The sequence below is a fragment of the Zingiber officinale genome, chromosome 5A (assembly GCF_018446385.1).
Source record: "Zingiber officinale cultivar Zhangliang chromosome 5A, Zo_v1.1, whole genome shotgun sequence".
In the NCBI taxonomy this organism is placed as follows: Eukaryota; Viridiplantae; Streptophyta; class Magnoliopsida; order Zingiberales; family Zingiberaceae; genus Zingiber; species Zingiber officinale.
Genome location: NC_055994.1, coordinates 9,163,887 through 9,181,990, shown reverse-complemented (window position 1 = coordinate 9,181,990; position 18,104 = coordinate 9,163,887). Strand labels below are relative to the sequence as shown.

The 18,104-nt window shown below is 36.2% G+C and overlaps 2 protein-coding genes across 5 annotated transcripts; one reads left to right on the top strand and one right to left on the bottom strand.

Moving 5' to 3' along the window:
* The first annotated feature begins 2,072 nt into the window (after positions 1–2,072).
* Positions 2,073–3,434, top strand: LOC121979875 (probable anion transporter 6). The gene has a single exon (XM_042531858.1). The coding sequence runs from the start codon at positions 2,073–2,075 to the stop codon at positions 3,402–3,404; it is 1,332 nt and encodes a 443-aa protein (XP_042387792.1). The 3' UTR covers positions 3,405–3,434.
* A 57-nt stretch (positions 3,435–3,491) lies between these two features.
* Positions 3,492–11,871, bottom strand: LOC121979873 (CRM-domain containing factor CFM9, mitochondrial-like). 4 transcript variants are annotated; one of them, XR_006111435.1, is made up of 8 exons: positions 11,733–11,871; positions 11,052–11,131; positions 8,716–8,852; positions 8,341–8,614; positions 7,634–8,035; positions 6,004–7,015; positions 4,291–4,363; positions 3,492–3,769 (listed from the first exon to the last, which is right to left on the bottom strand). XR_006111435.1 is itself a non-coding variant. In XM_042531857.1 (6 exons), exons 3-6 carry the CDS (start codon positions 8,793–8,795, stop codon positions 6,080–6,082), a joined length of 1,692 nt encoding a protein of 563 aa, XP_042387791.1. In that variant the 5' UTR covers positions 8,796–8,852; positions 11,052–11,131; positions 11,733–11,871; the 3' UTR covers positions 5,721–6,079. The 4 variants fall into 4 exon arrangements, 1 of the variants encoding a protein (XP_042387791.1); XR_006111436.1 differs by lacking the exon at positions 3,492–3,769 and adding an exon at positions 11,337–11,653 and having other exon boundaries at positions 4,158–4,363; positions 11,733–11,850; XR_006111434.1 differs by lacking the exon at positions 3,492–3,769 and having other exon boundaries at positions 4,158–4,363.
* Positions 11,872–18,104: the final 6,233 nt, after the last annotated feature.

Below are 18,104 nucleotides of genomic sequence, written 5' to 3'. Positions count from 1 at the left end.
TACATGTACTGCACACACCACCACTTATGGATTAGTGGCTTATCAGGCAGGTGTGTGGCGGTTCTGCTGTTTGGCTCCGTTGGTCAGATGACTCAGCGTGGTAGCCGTGATCGATTCCTTCTGTTTGGCTCCCGGCATTTAGTGTAGCGATGTAGTAGCCGTGACGGTGGACTCTGTTTAGGCTCCGTTGGTCGGGTGACTCAGTGTGGTAGCCGGCAGAGATTTCCTCCCGTCATCGTGTCTGGAGATGAGAGCATTGAGCTCCCCCATTTATGATTTGGGGTCACAGGACAGGAGTACTCCGACAGCATCCCGTCCACTCGGTCACTCATCAGGAGCAGTGACGACAGAGTGCACGGTTGTCACAGCCCTACCCACTCGGTCTCGCCTTTTATGTGTGAGAGGACTAACTGGCGTCAGGGGTGACCAGGACGCATCATTAGCATCATATGCATTGATGTGTTTATATTCTTATGATTGTGTTTGCTGCATTTGGTTGCTGCATTTTGGTTGGAAGTATACTTTTGACCTGCATACAGGATTATTGACACTTTCGGTTTGACAACCCTTTTGTCTGGATAGGAGTTCCTGGTGAGTACAGCTTCCTCTGTTACCTTTCAGTTTTGCGTATTTCCTATATATGATTAGGAAGCTGTATTCCATGTTTGTTGCTGTTAGATATATCTTACTACTCATGTCCATTGGTATTCGCTGAGTTGTTGAACTCACCCCCGTTGATACTACCTTTTTCAGGTACCAGGTTGGTTTTGGTATCGCTTGGAGTATCGTGTCTGCTGGTCCCCACGTCACATCAGAAGACTTATCGGTTTCACGTATGTTTTGTTTGTTTTATGTATCAGTTTGTTTAGCTCTGTACTCTGGTTTTATTTTTGGAGTGTTGACGTTGTTATGTGGTATTTTGTATTTATGTTATTGGTTGTGTAAGTCTAGCCGGCTAGCAGTTTTGTGTTTTGATTTTGGTACAGCCGAGTGGGCTGATTTATTTTTAACTGCGTGGTTGTGTCAGCCAGAGGCTAAATTTGATATTAACTGCGTGGTGTTTGTTTTCTTTTATTGTTATTATTCCAGCCGCATGTGGCTGAGGTATATAGTGCTTGTAGAAAAGTTTCAGATTGTCCGCCGTACAGGGGAGATGCTGCCGAAATTTCTTCGGACAGAGACTCCTCTGGGGCGTGACACAGATTTTAAGCTCAAGTTGGAGTTTTAATTTCTTCCTTTGTTTTGGATCATACCGTACAGATTGCCAGTTCATGGTTGCTGCCGTGAGTTCATCAAGGATACAACAGGGGAAGGGTTTAGGGTTTGATATGTAGCTGTCTTGTGCTATTAGTTCCCTTATACCGGGTAGATTGTAGCATTTCTTGCTTATGCTATTAATTTCCTTATGCAGTTAAGTAATAGCATGTTCTGCCTATGTTGTTAGCTCTTTATACCATGTAGATTAGAGCATTTCTTGCATATAATTTCTGTTTCGAATTCATTGTTAAGCCGAACAGCCCCTAATTCCAGCCTATGGTTGTGTTTTAAGCATGCCTTTAGCTCTTAAATGTTGCATCCGGGTAGGTCTACCTGTTGTCATAAATTCCAGCAAAGTTGCTTTCTTTTGCTCTATTTTATAACATGATTAGTAAGCTCAAAGTTGCTTTCTTTTGCTCCATTTTATAGCATGATTAGTAAGTTCAAACTTGCTTTCTTTTGCTCTATTTTATAGCATGATTTGTAAGCTCAAAGTTGCTTTCTTTTGCTCTATTTTATAGCATGATTAGTAAGCTCAAAGTTGCTTTCTTTTGCCTTATTTTATAGCATGTTTAGAAAGTTCATATTTGCTTTCCTTTGCTTTGTTTTATAACATGCTTAGAGAGTTCAGATCTGCTTCCCTTGTGTTACTTTTATATCGCATGCTTGGTTCGTTATAATCCTATACTTGTTGAGCCAATATTCCCAAATCATGCAGAGTGAGAGAAGAGTGCAGGATTATCTTTGTTGAAGAACAATAATGACACAAGGAGTTAAATTTGAATACATGCGTATATACTCCATGATATAAACTAATGGAACTGTTAAAGAAGATGAGATTTCCAAAGCGGTACAGTATCATTTTATTAACCTTTATCTGCACAAGTGTGTGCTATCTAGAGCGAATAGGATTTTCAATTGCATACACAGCGGCTGCAGATAGCATTGGTGTGAATCAATCAAGCAAGGGTCTAATACTTTCGGTATTCTACTATGGATATGTTGTGTCACAAGTGCCTGGGGGTTTGGCTGCACAATATGTTGGAGGACGACGAGTTCTGCTGTTTTCGTTTTTGCTGTGGTCGCTAACATGTGCATTTGCTCCACTAGATGCCGACAAAGTGAATATGATGGTTGTTGCCCGCTTCCTTGTAGGTGTGGCACAAGGCTTTATATTCCCCTCCATTCACACAATTCTAGCACAATGGGTCCCTCCCCATGAGCGCTCGCGTTCTGTTTCTCTTACGACATCCGGAATGTACCTAGGAGCAGCTGGTGGTATGCTTGTGTTGCCAAGTCTGGTAAAATACAAGGGACCTCAGTCAGTTTTCATAGTTGAATCAGCTCTGGGTATCATGTGGTCATTTCTCTGGTTTAGGTTTTCTAGTGATCCAGTTCGTTCCGAACATCCCAAAGCTGCTGCTGCAGGTTTCGGAGAGCACAACTTGCCTGTTTCAAGAGAAAAGAAAATCCCAAGTGCTGGAAACCTGAGGCGCTTCGCTAAAATTCCTTGGAAGAAGATAATTTTCAACTTACCGATTTGGGCAATCGTGGTAAACAACTTCACCTTTCACTACGCACTGTACGTACTAATGAACTGGTTGCCAACGTACTTTGAACTCGGCCTTCAGCTCAGTCTTCAGGACATGGGATCTTCTAAGATGATTCCTTACTTCAACATGTTCATCTTCTCAAACACAGGAGGGATTTTAGCTGATCACTTAATCACAAGAAGGTTCTTATCAGTGACCAAGACTCGGAAGCTTCTCAACACCATCGGCTTTGTCATTGCAGCTCTTGCTCTAATGGCCATTCCACTATTCAGGAATCCCTCCTGGACTGTCATATGCTCTTCGATTTCTCTTGGATTCTTAGCACTTGGAAGAGCCGGGTTCGCTGTAAATCACATGGACGTGGCTCCGCGATATGCAGGAATTGTTATGGGAGTTTCGAATACCGCCGGGACCTTAGCTAGTATCGTTGGCCTCGAGCTCACCGGAAGGATCTTGGAGGCCGCAAAGTCAGCTGATATGGATCTTACAAGCATAGAATGTTGGAAAAATGTCTTCTTGATCCCAGCCTATCTCTGCATATTTAGTTCTTTCTTTTTTTTACTATTCGCAACAGGTGAAAAGATTTTTGAGTAACTAACCCTCCCTCGGCATGTTTGTTGGTCCATGGATACTCACACTCTTATTACCATTTGACGTTGTTGGATTTAATCTTACTTATGCATACGATTGACTGCGATACTCCAATGCTGTTGTTGAGAATAACAATATCTAATGCCACATGAGATTTTTGGCCAATTCCTAATAGTGAAATGCTTAGCTCGTCAGCTTCCTGACGTTCTCCAAGTGGGTCGCTGTGTCAAGAGCAAAATCCCGTGATTCATCTGACCTTCTCCATGCAGGGTCAGTGTGTCAAGAGCAAAATCCCCTGTGATTTATCTGACCTTCTCCATGCAGGGTCACTGTGTCAAGGGGGGGCTGACCTTCTCCATGCAGGGTCACTGTGTCAAGAGCAAAATCCCATGTGATTTATCTCTCTACATGACTGTAGAATTGAATATATGGAGCGTTCAAGGTTAGCATATGACCTTTTACTACATGAGAATGACACTATCTAAGGTATTTTAAGATGGAGAAGAGGCATATCTATATATATAATCGCCACACGCCATATTGAATGTAAATGCACAGTTCATCAACACCATCTTGATTAATCTTAAGAATTTACCTCACCCTTTTGATAGAGTGAGTAAAGAATTATAACCTTTCTAAATCATAGATGCTACTTTCGCAATCGTTGATCCCACCATAAGAACCATAGATGCTTGTACGCAATATGTTTGACTACCAACTACACGCTGCAATGTTAACTTTGATAGTTTGATATCTAACCAGACTTCACTTGTCAGTCAGTTTATGCCACTCAATGAAATTCAATATCTCATGATCAAAAGCAATACATTCAATATTACATTCTCATGTATGATCAGAAAATCTCTAATGACGAAACAAAGTATCCTACCATTCAAGAATGCTGCAAAAGGCTCTGCCACCTTCCCATGTATCCTACTCTTTCTCACTCTTTCCAAGATACGCTGAATTAAGCATATGAAAGAAAAAAAAAATTAGATAATGATTATAATAAAATTAAGGAGGAAAGAGCTTGCTTGTTCAATATATATATAGTCTTAGTACTATTTAAACTTGCTTTTCTATATTAATCTTTCTTGCATTCAATTTCAAACATTTCTTTTACATCAATGCATGTTTTGTACTATATAAATTAGACTTGAGAAATAATGACAAGCTTTGTGGACGAATGCAACTCTTCTTTGTATAATTGTAAAATGTAAAGGAATTTGCATAAATACATAAGGTGATTTCAATTGCACATGTCTTCCGAGAACATCAGGAGATCCTTTTCACGGAGCATGCATCTCTAACAAAAACAAAAATCTTTTTATTAGGTAAGACCTTAGCTAAGTAAATTAAGAAATAACCTATTAATTATAGGTGGCATAAGGGTTTTCAAGTTTATATTGGTATGTTTTGCAGGAATCCTTGTTGGTGCAAGCATTGGAATAGGCCTCTTGCTCATATGCATTATATTGGTCGTCCTAAGTAGGAAATGGAAGGAAAAGAATCAAAAGAAGATGAGACAAAGGAACTTCCATCAAAATCATGGTTTATTGCTTCAACAACTAATCTCCACAAACAAACATCTTGAGGAGAGAACAAATATATTTTCTTTGGAAGAAATAGAAAAGGCAACAAATAATTTTGATAAAACTTGAATGGTTAGAAGGGGAGGACATGGAACAATTTACAAAGGAATTCTATCAGATCAAAAAGTGGTTGCCATTAAAAAATCAAAAACTATTAAAAAGAGTGAGATTGACCAATTCATTAATGAGGTTGCTATTCTTTCTCAAATCAATCATAGAAATATAGTTAGTAGTTTGGATGTTGCCTAGAAACTGCAATTCCTTTGTTAATTTATGAGTTTATCTCTAATGGAGCCCTTTCAACTTCATGTTTTACAAGGTGAGTCTAAATTATCATGGGATGATCGTCTCAGAATTGCCACATAATCCGCACGAGCACTTGTCTATCTACACTTCTATATCAATTTTTCATAGGGACGTCAAGTCATCAAATATTCTTTTAGATGATACTTTAAGGGCAAAAGTATCAAACTTTGGAACATCAAGATTTATTCCTCTTGATTAAACTCACATATTGCAATTCAAGGTACCTTTGGATACTTAGATCTGGAGTATTATCAAACGGGTCAGTTGACCGAGAAAAGTGATGTCTATAGCTTTGGAGTTATTCTTCTTGAGATTTAACAGGAAAGAAACCCATTTACTTAACCAATGCTGGGTTACCACAAAACCTAACGATGAATTTTCATCAAACAATAAGAGAGAAGAAGCTCTTTGATCTTGTAGAAGATTGTATTTTGCAAGAAGGAACCGAGCAAGAGCTTTTTGAAATAAGTAGTTTGATAAAAATATGTCTTAGTTTGAAAGATGTGGAAAGGCCTACAGTGAAGGAAGTTGAGTATAGATTGCAAGACATAAGAAAGACGAGAATGAAAAAGAATATTCCAGAAAGCAAGGAGGAAACAGAATGCTCACTCACCCTTTGATCTTCCTCTTCTTCAAAATTGGCACACCAAATAAATCAAGAAAATTCCAGAAATTATAGCTTAGAGACTAGATAGAGGACATACCTTTTCTATTTCAATTTTCAATTGCTACTTCCATTCACCTGCATATAAAATGAGTTACAGGTTGGCACCTAATTGATTAATCACTATCCCAACTTTCATCACCCTTTTTCTCATCAAGCGCACCTATCTTCTGTCTACTCCCGCTATCGTTGTCTTCTGAGTCTTCATTGCTGAGATAATCATAAGGGCCCATTGTTGATTCCACAAAATTGTGTCCGTCCTCATCTTCTGATTCCCCAACCGCATCTTCTGAATCTCCCAAAACATCACCATCTAGGCTGATATCTTCATGTTCTCTCCATCTGGTTTCAACACTAGCTCTATCTCTCAAATGTTCCTTTGGGGCAGCCCTGCTTTTTCTCTGTTTTATTTTATTTGTCTCTCTTTCTCGAGTCCCGTTTTTACTATAGGAGTTATGTCTATCAACATCAATTGTAGCATCACTCACTTTGTCATCATAATCCCACTCGTCTTCTGAAGCTGTGGACATGTCATTGTCACTATCCCAATTTTTCCTCTCTGTATTTCCCAATCCAGTAGAAGTACCATTCCAACGCCTTACATGAGCCCTATCCTCATCTTCTGAATTATCACTTCTCCAATTTGGTGCCCTGCTTGACCGACCCATGTCATCTTTTCCCCAATACCTAATTCTTGAAAGTTCCTCTTTCTCTACCGCTTCCTCCTCTTCCCACTCTTTGTCTGCAGCATCTTCAATCTCTCGAATAAAGCGGTCGAGTTCCTCCTGGTCACTGTCCTCAGAAGGTACATCAATAGACTCATCTAGATTATCAACAATTTCTGCTGTGGATGGTTTATCCCCATGGAATATATATGGAGTCCCTTGTTTCTCATCAATAGCCCTAAAAAATGTAGTAGCAATTCTCTGAATGCTAGCCATGGCAATTGGGTCCTCTGGATTGACACCCTTGCGTCTTAGCTCTTGCTCAATTTTTTTGATGTTCAACTTTTGAGATTCAAGAGCCTGCTCAAATCTGGCTTTGAATAGGGCCTACAATATGACAAGACAAAAAAAAGACTCTTGACACCATAGCTACGGTAAAATCAATGGAATGACAGAGATTACACAATAGATCATGTGTAATTTAAGGTGGCATTAGCAGTTTACACATCAATGTTATGAACATTATCCTTCATGACACATAACAAACTACTTTGAAGTAGAATTTATCTGTCAGAAAAAAAAAAAATGAAACAGACTAGAGCAAAAAGCAAGGGAACAACTGTGATCATTTAAAAGGATCACTATGCACTAATTTATCCCAATAATAGTGAGAAAAGGCACCCTTTGCAACAAGTGGCGGTTGAAATGGCATGAAAATCTAAAGTGCAAATGCAATGCCTTGACAAGTATGAGAGTTCTTGTATGCTAGTTCAACTCTTCCCATGAACATGAACATTCTAGGTAAATCTAGAATTTGAAATAACAAAATTTATGGATATGCACAAAGTAGAACTAAAGAAAACACTTATGGAATTTTTAAACCACGAACTTCTAGTTATAAACATGTAAACAAGTTCACATGAACCCCAAGCATTTGGATTAAAATTCTGTCATGAAATCAGTTGATTTTCACACTTGCAGCATATAGTTAGTGGATGAGTGTACCTTCCTTTTAGTCAGGGTGTTGATTGGTATCAGATTCTTTGGTTGTCTGTAATTTCGTCCACGAAACATAATAATGGTTTTCACATCGTGTATATTAACAACAATGCCGCCACTTAATCTTGCTATCATGGTTGCCATTTCTTTGATTTTTTCCTTAGGAAAATTGTCACAACAAACTTGCACAGTCTCATGAAACTTCCAATGGAGATGCATGTTTTGAACTACTCCTCCAAAGACCCCACGAACTCCAACAGGAACATAATTTCTATTTCTGAAACCTATCTTCTTATAAGCCTGAAGTTGCTCAAGAGTAAGTAGTTCAGGATCATGCCGAGGAGGTGGTAACTCTGGCAATTCATATTTTTTGAGCTTTTGAAGAAGCAATGCCACCTTTTTCTTGGCCTACATAATAATTATATTAGTTAAGTCAGTACGAACAAGCATTTCCATGGTTAAAACAATAGATGTTAAATGTCAAATCCCTTTATACAGAAATACTTATTGGTACTAGAACCACTTGTCTACCTAGTAATGATGCAAGGCCAAGAGTATGCAATGTTACTAGTTGAGAAAGGAATGATATTGGAAAAGATGTTTGAAATTGTCAATCCTCAAATCAATCAAAGAACATTATAGAGAAAAGGCAGGATAAATCAATCAACGACTGTTTATTAAGAGAATGACCCATAGAATTTTAGAATCCTTACTCTCCGTAAGTTGTATAGTAGCCTTTCCTCTTCTGTCATTAACTTCTTTCTTATTTTTTTTGCACGTCTGATCTCTTTTAAAGTTTTTCCTGTTTCTCTTCGCATTCTCTTCTCCACCTTGCTCTGCATGCTTCTTCCTCTTGTTGTCGACATAAATCGATGCCCAGAAGTTGAACCCAACTGGTTGATAGAATTACAATAAACTTCTCTAGGCAGCACTGAGTGCACATTATTCGGCCACGTTTTCAAGCATATATTCCCATGTGAATAACACCTGTCAGCAACATATACACAAACTCAGATTTCAGAAATGAGAAAGCCCTGTCAATAGACCCGCTAAATAATAAACAATTTTAAGACCAGTTATTTGCCCACCTCTTTCCGAGAAGTGAAGCACTTTTCCAGCAGTGTCTTTGTAAGTTTCTGAGAGCCCGCATGTTGGAGATGAATATCATTCAACTAAATACAGGATGAATATTTGTTGGCTTTTCCACAAAGCAAATATCATACACCTAGATAACACCATAGTTAAAGTTCCGAGATCAGAAAATTAAGGACAGAAAGACAATCCTAAATGTTGTTCAAGACTAGGTGCAGCAGATGTTTCCTCTCAAGTATCAAAAAACACCAAAAGCCAAGAACTATTAGCGACATTCTCATCGAGAAGCTAGGGAAAGGAGAAGAGGAGTAATAGAAAGTATAGTAGAAGAAGCATAAGAAAGAGAAAAAAGTGGCTAAGCATCTTCTCCTATCCACAGGTGCGCCACCATAGTAGAGTTGTGCATACAAAACTTAGGGTTAAAATGAGAAGTAGCTTTCAGTAAAAAGGATTTTTATTGACAATTTGTATTCACATTGAACTGAGAATTAAAAGAATTATGACAACCTCCAATCTGGTGATAAAAAATGTTAGATGCCTCCATTCAGTCATAAAAACAATGTTAGAAAGAGATCGTAAATAATAGATGATCAGTTCCAAAATATCGCTTGATGAGGGCATTGTAGATGTATGAAGATATGCAAGGTAATATGATAGATTATTTAATGTAGCACACAAAATAGTTAACTGAAATACTAAATATTCTAAAGAAAATTTGGCACCTATGTTACAAGAACTTGTGATGTTCATACCGTGTGCAGAATGTTGTCTTTGGTACCTCTCATCTTTTACTCTAAGAGTATACATGAGTGTCTTTGAGTTGATCAAACAAACCCTCTACCCGTGGCAAAGGGTATTCGTTTTGATGATCACTATATTCAGTTGTCTATAGTCGTTACACAATCTTAGTGATCAATCCTTCTTTTTTAACAAATGATAGGGAACTCCCAACGAGAAAATACTGGGGCGTATGAATCCCTTATCTAACATTAAGATCCTATAGTTGCAACTTCAGTTCTTTAAGTTCCCTTGGTGTCATGCGGTCCGGGGTTTTGGAGATTAGACTTGTCCCCGAAGTACCTCAATCACGAACTCCAATTGATGGTCGTGATAGCATGAGATAATTAATAATGTGCCATAATTAATAATATGTCCAATATATTTTTGTCTGTGTCTCCTATACTAATATATAGGCCAAATGAAAAGAGAATCCTCTACCTATAAAAGTCTCCTATACCTATGTACTATATACAATCAAATTTAAAACATCATGATCCCTTGAATATTTTACATAACTAATCTTAGATTCTTCAATCTTAAACAAGAAAAGCATGTTCCTGATTAGGACATCTAAAAAATTAATGGATAAATGAATTCTTTTTTTGAAAAACCTAATCATAAAGAGCAGCTAAGAAGCATGGTGATGACAAATAAACAAATGTTTTTTTGATGAAATATTAGCAGGAGAAAAGGTGGTTAGATAAAATGAAAAAAAAAAGGTATACTAAGTTTTCTTGGCACCTAATTTTGTTATAAAATTGTCAAAATTATAAGAGAATTTTTTTCCACTTGAAGCCCTATGTAATCTCTTTACACATATTTACAAGTCAGTAAAATTAGGACTTGGCCTCAAAAATTCATTTGAATACATTATAAAAACTCTAAGTCTTGTTAACAATTTTGGCAGCAAATGTTATGACTAACTATTAGAGCTAACAAATGAGGTATGGTCTCATTATATTGCATTTCTCTCTGATAAAATGAAAATCAAATTTTAACCTATTAAGCACTTTTAATTTATGGAGGATGTAAAGATTTTCTAAAATTCTAGTGATACTTATAGCCTTGTATAAAGTGTTGAATTGTTAGGCAAACAAGGTTTGATAATGATGATAACATAAACACTTTTCAAAATCATCTAAATGATTATAATAACCAGTAGACGAAGCAGCACCTAGAAATCTAACATTATTGTGCAAGTTGGCAATAGATTACGATACACAAAAATACCGTGATTTGAAACATAACGATAAGAACCTACCTTGCAACCAGCAACAATTCCTTGAAAGACAAACTAACAACTCATGTATCTATACACCAACACTGACCAATTAAGTTTGACAGATGTAGAACCACAAGCAACCAAACACTTGTATCAAATATAGAATCTCAGCAATTATAATATTTATTGACTTGAAACACCGGTTATAAAAACCAAGGATGAAACACAACCAAATTTCAGCCCGAGTAGAAATGTATGCGCATATAATACCATGATTCATAGAAACAAGTGGATAAAAGCCTTCCTCAAACAAATCTAGGTCAAAATTACCTCAAAATTCTTGGTCTTCGTGCCTACAAGTCAGATCTTGACTAGTATATGTCAAACAATCCCTGAACAACTTCCAGACCCTAAATCAGGCAATACCACATATCAAACACTACCAAAAATATAAATAAAAAGAAAGTATAATTAATTCAGATATGATCTCAGACAAACATCTCCTTCGATACATCACTTCCCTCAACACACAAAATTGCAACAACGAAGAGATTGAGGAATCCAAATAATTTGAAGCTACATGAACGGAAGGAGAGTTAGAAACGAGATGTTGACCGTCGTTTCAGTAAGTTGGCGCGACAAGGTCCCCTGCTCCAAACCCTAGGTCTGCTTCGATGGGCAGACGGCAGGGAAGGAAGAAGATGGACGAACTCGCAAGAGGTGACCACTGCTGTGGATTACTCCAAATCAGAAGAGGAGGAAGAAGATGTTTTGGATCAGTTGCTGCAAAAGGAGAAATCACTCGCAGATGTTTTGGATCAGTCGAATGAGGACATGGTTCGTCGGAACGGGCGTGGAACGGCCGGAACCGGCGTTCCAGCACGGGAACGTCTCACGTCGTTCCAAAGTTCCGGTAAATAACGTGGCTTGCTCTGAAATGCCGTTCTCGGACGTTATAACAGTAAAAGAACGGATCGGAACGTCGGAACGAAACGGATCGGAAATGATTACCTCCTGATGAATCGGAAAACGACGTCGGAGGCGCTCCGGCATGGCCTGAGCGGGAAGCTTGAGCGCTGTCGAAGAAGGCGGCGGCGGTGACAATTTAGTGTTGCTACGCGTGAGAAGTGAGACAAGAGAGAGGAGACGGATAATTTAATAAATAAAATTTATTTTCTAAAAATAAAATCATTTTAATATATAATATAATAAAAAATCATTTTAAATTTTTAAAAAATCTAAACAAAATCTATATAATCATATAAACTCATTTTCTTATTTACTATTATTTATATTATTATTATTTTTCTCAGTAAATTTAATTAGATTAAATTTTAATTAATTTTAATTATTATCATTATATATATATATATATAATATTTATTATTTACTATTATTATTATTATTTAGTATTTTTACACAACTTTAAATAATTAGTATATCATTAAATATTTAATACGATAAATTACTAATAAATTAACCATAAATTAAAAATTTTTATTAAGTGATATATATATCCGGACCATGACCGTTCCGTGAAACGCATGGTTCGTCGGAACGGACATGGAATAGCTAGAACGAACGTTCCGGTACAGGAACGTCTTATGCTGTGCCAAAATTTCGATGAATAACATTCCGACTTCTCAGCATGTATAGTCTTGACAGCGTTGCTGCTATTTGAAATGGAGGATGAAGGACGACGCCACAGGCGCTCTTCGGCGTGGCCGGATCGAGCAGCTCATAGGTGCGGGCACGACGGTGATGGGAAAGTCGTCTCTTATTATTGCTATCGAGTTCGGCGCTGACGCTATATATTGTCAATTTCATCTTAAAATTATTTTAAAAATTAAAATTTAAAGTTTTTTTAAACTTAAAATTATTTTAAAAATTAAAAGTTAAAGTTTTTTTTAACTTAAAATATATTTTAAAAATTTAAACTTAAATTTTTCTCCTTAAAAATTATTTTAAAATTAAAACTTAAAATTTTCTCCTTAAAAATTATTTTAAAAATTAAAATTTAAAATTTTCTCCTTAAAAATTATTTTAAAATTAAAACTTAAATTTTTTTCCTTAAAAATTATTTTAAAAATTAAAACTTAAATTTTTTTCCTTAAAAATTAAAACTTAAATTTTTTATTTTAAAAATTAAAACTTAAATTTTTTATTTAAAAAATTAAAACTTAAATTAAAAATTATTTTAAAAATTAAAACTAAGGGTTTAGGGTTTAGGGTTGAGAGCTTCAGGCAAAAACCCTAGAGGTGGTAGCCCTAGGTGAAAGTCCTGGTATCGCAAACCAGGTGAAAGACTGGACTAGCCGGGAAGCGGAAGTCCAGCAGAAAGTCCGGAAGCTTCGAACGCTGAGCAAAAGTCCAGTCGATCTGGAGGATCGCACTGGCAACAGGTAAATCTCTTGAGTGGAGTAGGTGAGGACGCGTTTCCCGTAGAGGGAACAGTAGGCGTCGGGTCGACCTAGGATTTCCGGTAGGAAATCCGAAGTCAAACTCGGACAGTCCGGAGACTGTCAAAATATTATTCATCATATTTCTGTGCTAACTTTGTTTTGCATGGTTTGTGTTTGGGACTAACACATTTTGCAGGAACAAAGAAGCACATTTGACCTCGGATGAACAGTGTCCGAGGCGCCTCCATGGGGCTTCGAGGCGCCTCGGGTGCAAGCCGAAGCCAGCTGTCCAGAGGAGCTGGAGGCGCCTCGGAGGAAGCTGGAGGCGCCTTGGACCAGGGCTTACCGCTGTAAGTATTCCTCGACTTAATAATTTAGTTAATTACTTGTTACGCAAATTAGTAAAATCAAACCTTAAGGTTAAGTCACTTCTAAAGGAAGTAGCAGTCCTTAAAGAAGTGACTAATACTCCAAAATCTTGCCTGACCCAGGTCAGACTGGAAGTTCAACTCAAGTCCAAAAACTTGAGGAAGAAAATTCTAGTCTAAAGACTCAGGTCAAGGATTTGGAGAAAACTTTAGAATGGTTCTTCTTGGGTTCCAAGAACCTTAACCTAATTCTTGGTACACAGAGAGCCGTTTACAACAAAACTGGGCTAGGTTACAAAACAAAAAAGAAATATAGATCTTACCTTTCCTTAGTAAATAGACAAAATAGTAAATCAGTTCAAGCATGGGTACCCAAGTCCAACCTGATTAATCAAGTTAGACTTGGTCAATATTGGGTCCCTAAGGATCAAATACATTATCTCGACAGACCGTATCGAGGGTATGATCCAGGGGGAGCTAGAAGAAAAACAATAAAAATAAAATTTAATTAAAATCCAAAATTTAATTAAAAAATTCAAAATTCAAATTAGAAATTAAAATTAAAATTAAAATTAAATAAAAAATCAAATCAAAATCCAAAATTTAAATTAAAATTCAAATTTAAAATCAGAATTAAAATTAAAACTAAATTAATTAAAATTAAAATTTGTAATTAAAACTAAATTAATTAAAAATTTAAATTTGTAATTAAAATTAAAATTCATAATTAAAATTAAATTAATCAAATTAAAATCCAAAATTTAAATTAAATAATTTGAAATTCAAATTTAAAATCAAAATTAAAATTAAAACTAAATTAATAAAAATTAAAATTCGTAATTAAAATTAAATTAATTGAAACAAAAATTAAAATCAAAATAAAAAAATTTGAAATTCAAATTGAAATTAAATTTTTACAAAATCTTAAAAATCCAAGGGAAGGCTCCAGAATATCTGGCACCTCCAAAATTAATCTACCCGATAAAGGTAACCAAGAGTAGACTACCCGGTAGGGTAATTAAGGTTAGAATAAAAATGGGTTAGGGTTAACTTGATTAATGGTATTGGTGAAGTATTAGGTGATAGTACGTTGGGGAAGCTTAGTCATCGCATGTCTAGGAAGATATGGCTTCGACCTGGTGCATTTGGCTAAGTGGAACTGATCGAAGCTACCCTTTATGGATCCTAACCAGTAGACCAATATTTTGTACTAAGTTCAATAGGTAGGACTATTTGGAAAACCTCGAAGACATGGTTACTTTAATGATGTCCTTGTGACTCATCATAGCCCAGAAGTTTATCCAAAGAATGTCTACTTATTGAACCCAAAGTCAAACCTGAATCTAACACAAAGTTAAATCAAAACCCTAAATTTGAACCTAATTCATCTCACAAAAATTATAGGATTCCCTGATTGAAAACTTAGATTGGGTGAGATGACTAAGGAACAGAAAATTAAAATCAATTTGAAATTCAGAATATAAATTCGAAATTCAAATTCAAAATTAAAATCAAATTTGAAATTAATTTTTGAAATTAAACTAAAATTCGTAATTAAATAAAAAAATAATTTTTAACTTAAAATATTTTTCAAAATTTAATCAACTTAAAATATTTTTCAAAAATTTAATCAACTAAAAATATTTTTCAAAAATTTATCAACTTAAAATATTTTTCAAAATTTAATTAACTTAAAATATTTTTCAAAATTCAATTAACTTAAAATATTTTTCAAAATTTAATTAACTTAAAATATTTTTCAAAATTCAATTAACTTAAAATATTTTTCAAAATTTAATTAACTTAAAATATTTTTCGAAATTTAATCAACTTAAAAAATATTTTTCAAAAATTAATCAACTTAAAGATTTTACCTAAGTTTCAAAATTGGCTAAACTTTTCTTAAGTAAATCTTTTAGACTTTATTGAAGAATTATCTCTTTATACATTTAGCTAAGAGTTTTACAATGAAAATTAATTATAAAAAGCTATGCGTTTGAATAGCTCTTCAAAATTAGCCAAACATTTGTTTTTAAAAGCTAACTGTTCTCTTTAAAAGTCTTTCCTAAACATAATTCAATTTTCGTACTTAAGAAAATTCTTTTTTAAAAGACTTTTAAATTTAATCAAATATATTTAAATAAAGTCTTTAAAAGCTTAAGTCTTCAAAATTTTGGCTAAACATAGTTATTTGGCACTTAAACTATTTTCACTTAGTAAAATTTCTCTTACAAAGGTTTCCCTACAAGTATTTTTTAGGCTTCAACATGTTTCACTAAGTTTTTCCTACAAAGTTTTTTTTGATTTATGGCAAAGGGGGAGAGTAGGACAAAAATTCAAATTAAGGATTCTCTTATTAAGGGGGAACCTTAAGGGGGAGCCTTAACTTTGAAAATTTTAAAGTTACCTTAACCTTTATAAAGCTTAAAATTTCCTTAGCTTGTCACTTAAGTATGCTTACGTTTGTGCTTAAACTTCTTATTTAAAAGCATGCTTATGTTTATTTATGCATTTTGTTTTACTTAACTTTGAATCTGAGTTGTCATAATAAAAAAGGGGGAGATTATTGGTACGGGAAGTATCAAACGATCGAACCCAAGTTTTGATAATGGCAAAGAGTTCAAAGTTAAGTCATCTTGTGATCTAATAAGTTCATGGAGCTTGCAGGAAAGTCCTAAGTGCTCTTAGGTAAAAGCCCTAGCTGCAGTTAGACAAGGTGAAAACCCTAGGGGGTGATAACCCTAGGTCATAGGGGGTGGTAACCCTATGCGGAAAGTCTTGGCGGGTCGAGAGCTTCAAGCAAAAGTCCTAGGGGGTGGTAACCCTAGGTGAAAAGTCCTGGTGTCGCGAACCAGGTGAAAGACTGGACATGCCAGGAAGCGGGAGTTCAGCAGAAAGTCCGAAAGCATCGAGCGCCGAGCAAAAGTCTAGTCGATCTGGAGGATCGTACTAGCAATAGGTAAATCTCCTGAGTGGAGTAGGTGAGGGCGCGTTCCCCATAAAGGGAATAGTAGGCGTCGAGTCGACCTAGGGTTTCCGGTCGAAAATCCGAAGTCAGACCCGGACAGTCCAATGACTGTCGACTATTATTTGTTATATCATTTCTTGTGCTAACTTTGTTTTGCAGGGTATGTGTTTGGGACTAACACACTTTACAGGAACAAAGAAACAACTTTGGCCTCAGATAAACAGTGTCCGAGGCACCTCCAAGCCCCTATGGAGGCGCCTCGGGTACAAGCCGATGCCAGCTGTCCAGAGGAGCTGGAGGCGCCTCGGAGGAAGCTGGAGGCGCATTGGACCAGGCGTTGGAGGCGCCTTGGAGCAGCTTGGAGGCGGCTTTAGAGGGATAAGGCGCGACCAGGCTTGCACTGATCCACCCGTGCGACTCGGCGGCTTGGAGGCACCTCGGACAGGCTTGGAGGTGCCTCTAGCACTGTATAAAAGAGGGATTCGAGCAACAGCCAAAAAAAACACAACTCCCAAGCAATCCTAACGCTACAAGCTGCTAACGAGACGATCCCGAAGTGCTGCAACATAACCCCGACGACCCGGAGCTCCAGCTTTTGTTTCTTTGTTGTTGGTATTGCTTAATTCTGTTGTACTTAATTCATATATGTACTATTATGATTTGATAGTGAATTGCTCAAAGTAATTGCTCAACGAGCGAGAGCCTTGGAGTAGGAGTCCCCCAAGGCTCCGAACCAAGTAAAAACACTTGGGTCTTTTCTGTGCTTGGTTTTTCCTTTATTTCCGCTGCATTACTCTCGAACGATTTCCGAATACGAAATAAACGAAATAACCACAAGCGCTATTCACCCCCCCCCCCCCCTAGCTCTTTCGATCCAACAAAGTTGAATAATTTAAATAAATTAAATAAACTATATAATTTAAGTTAATTGAAAAAATTAGATAAATCAAATAAATAATTTCATTAATGATATCATTTTATCACTATAACTAAATAAAAATTTAAAACATATTTAAAATCTTAGAAGGTAATCGAATTATTCTATATTTTCTTAGTTTAGCAATAGTTTAATTTTATATACATAATGTTTATTAAAAAAACATAATGTGATGATTAATTTTTATATTCATTACCTTAAACAAAATAAACATATCATAATCTATCCGCTTAATTTATATAACTATCAAATATGCCCTAAAAATATTTTTCGAAAGTCTTAAAATAAATGACTTTTTTTTTAAATCACAATTTTTTTGTGCTGTTAGTTGCAAAGAACCCGTTACACAAATTTATTTACCGTCCCATTAAACAAGGAAAATATTCATTAGGATTTATTTATAGTCATTTAGAACCATTCCACCCTCATGATAGATCCTCATAAGGATGGCGTGGTACTTAATCTCCTCCGTCCCTTTAAATTTTAACGGTCAAGATCCATTTCTGCAATATGACAATGAGACCGATCACGAAACCCTCATTCCACCGATCCAAAACATCATGCGAGCGTAGTCGTCCTTTTTGTCGACTGATCCAAAATATCTTCTTCCTCCTCTTCTGATTTGGAGTAATCCACAGCAGTGGTCGCCTCTCGCGAGTTCGTCCATTTTCTTCCTTCCCTGCCGTCTGTCCATCGAAGCAGACCTAG

What these genes read in the sequence shown, in the direction of transcription:
- LOC121979875 (XM_042531858.1), top strand. Translation starts at nt 2,073, where the DNA reads ATGGAACTGTTAAAGAAGATGAGATTTCCAAAGCGGTACAGTATCATT.
- LOC121979873 (XM_042531857.1), bottom strand. Translation starts at nt 8,795, where the DNA reads ATGATATTCATCTCCAACATGCGGGCTCTCAGAAACTTACAAAGACAC. An exon ending in TACTATACAACTTACGGAGA is followed by an intron (nt 8,036 to 8,340) that starts GTAAGGATTCTA and finishes ATTATTATGTAG; the next exon opens with GCCAAGAAAAAGGTGGCATT. An exon ending in ACACCCTGACTAAAAGGAAG is followed by an intron (nt 7,016 to 7,633) that starts GTACACTCATCC and finishes GTCATATTGTAG; the next exon opens with GCCCTATTCAAAGCCAGATT.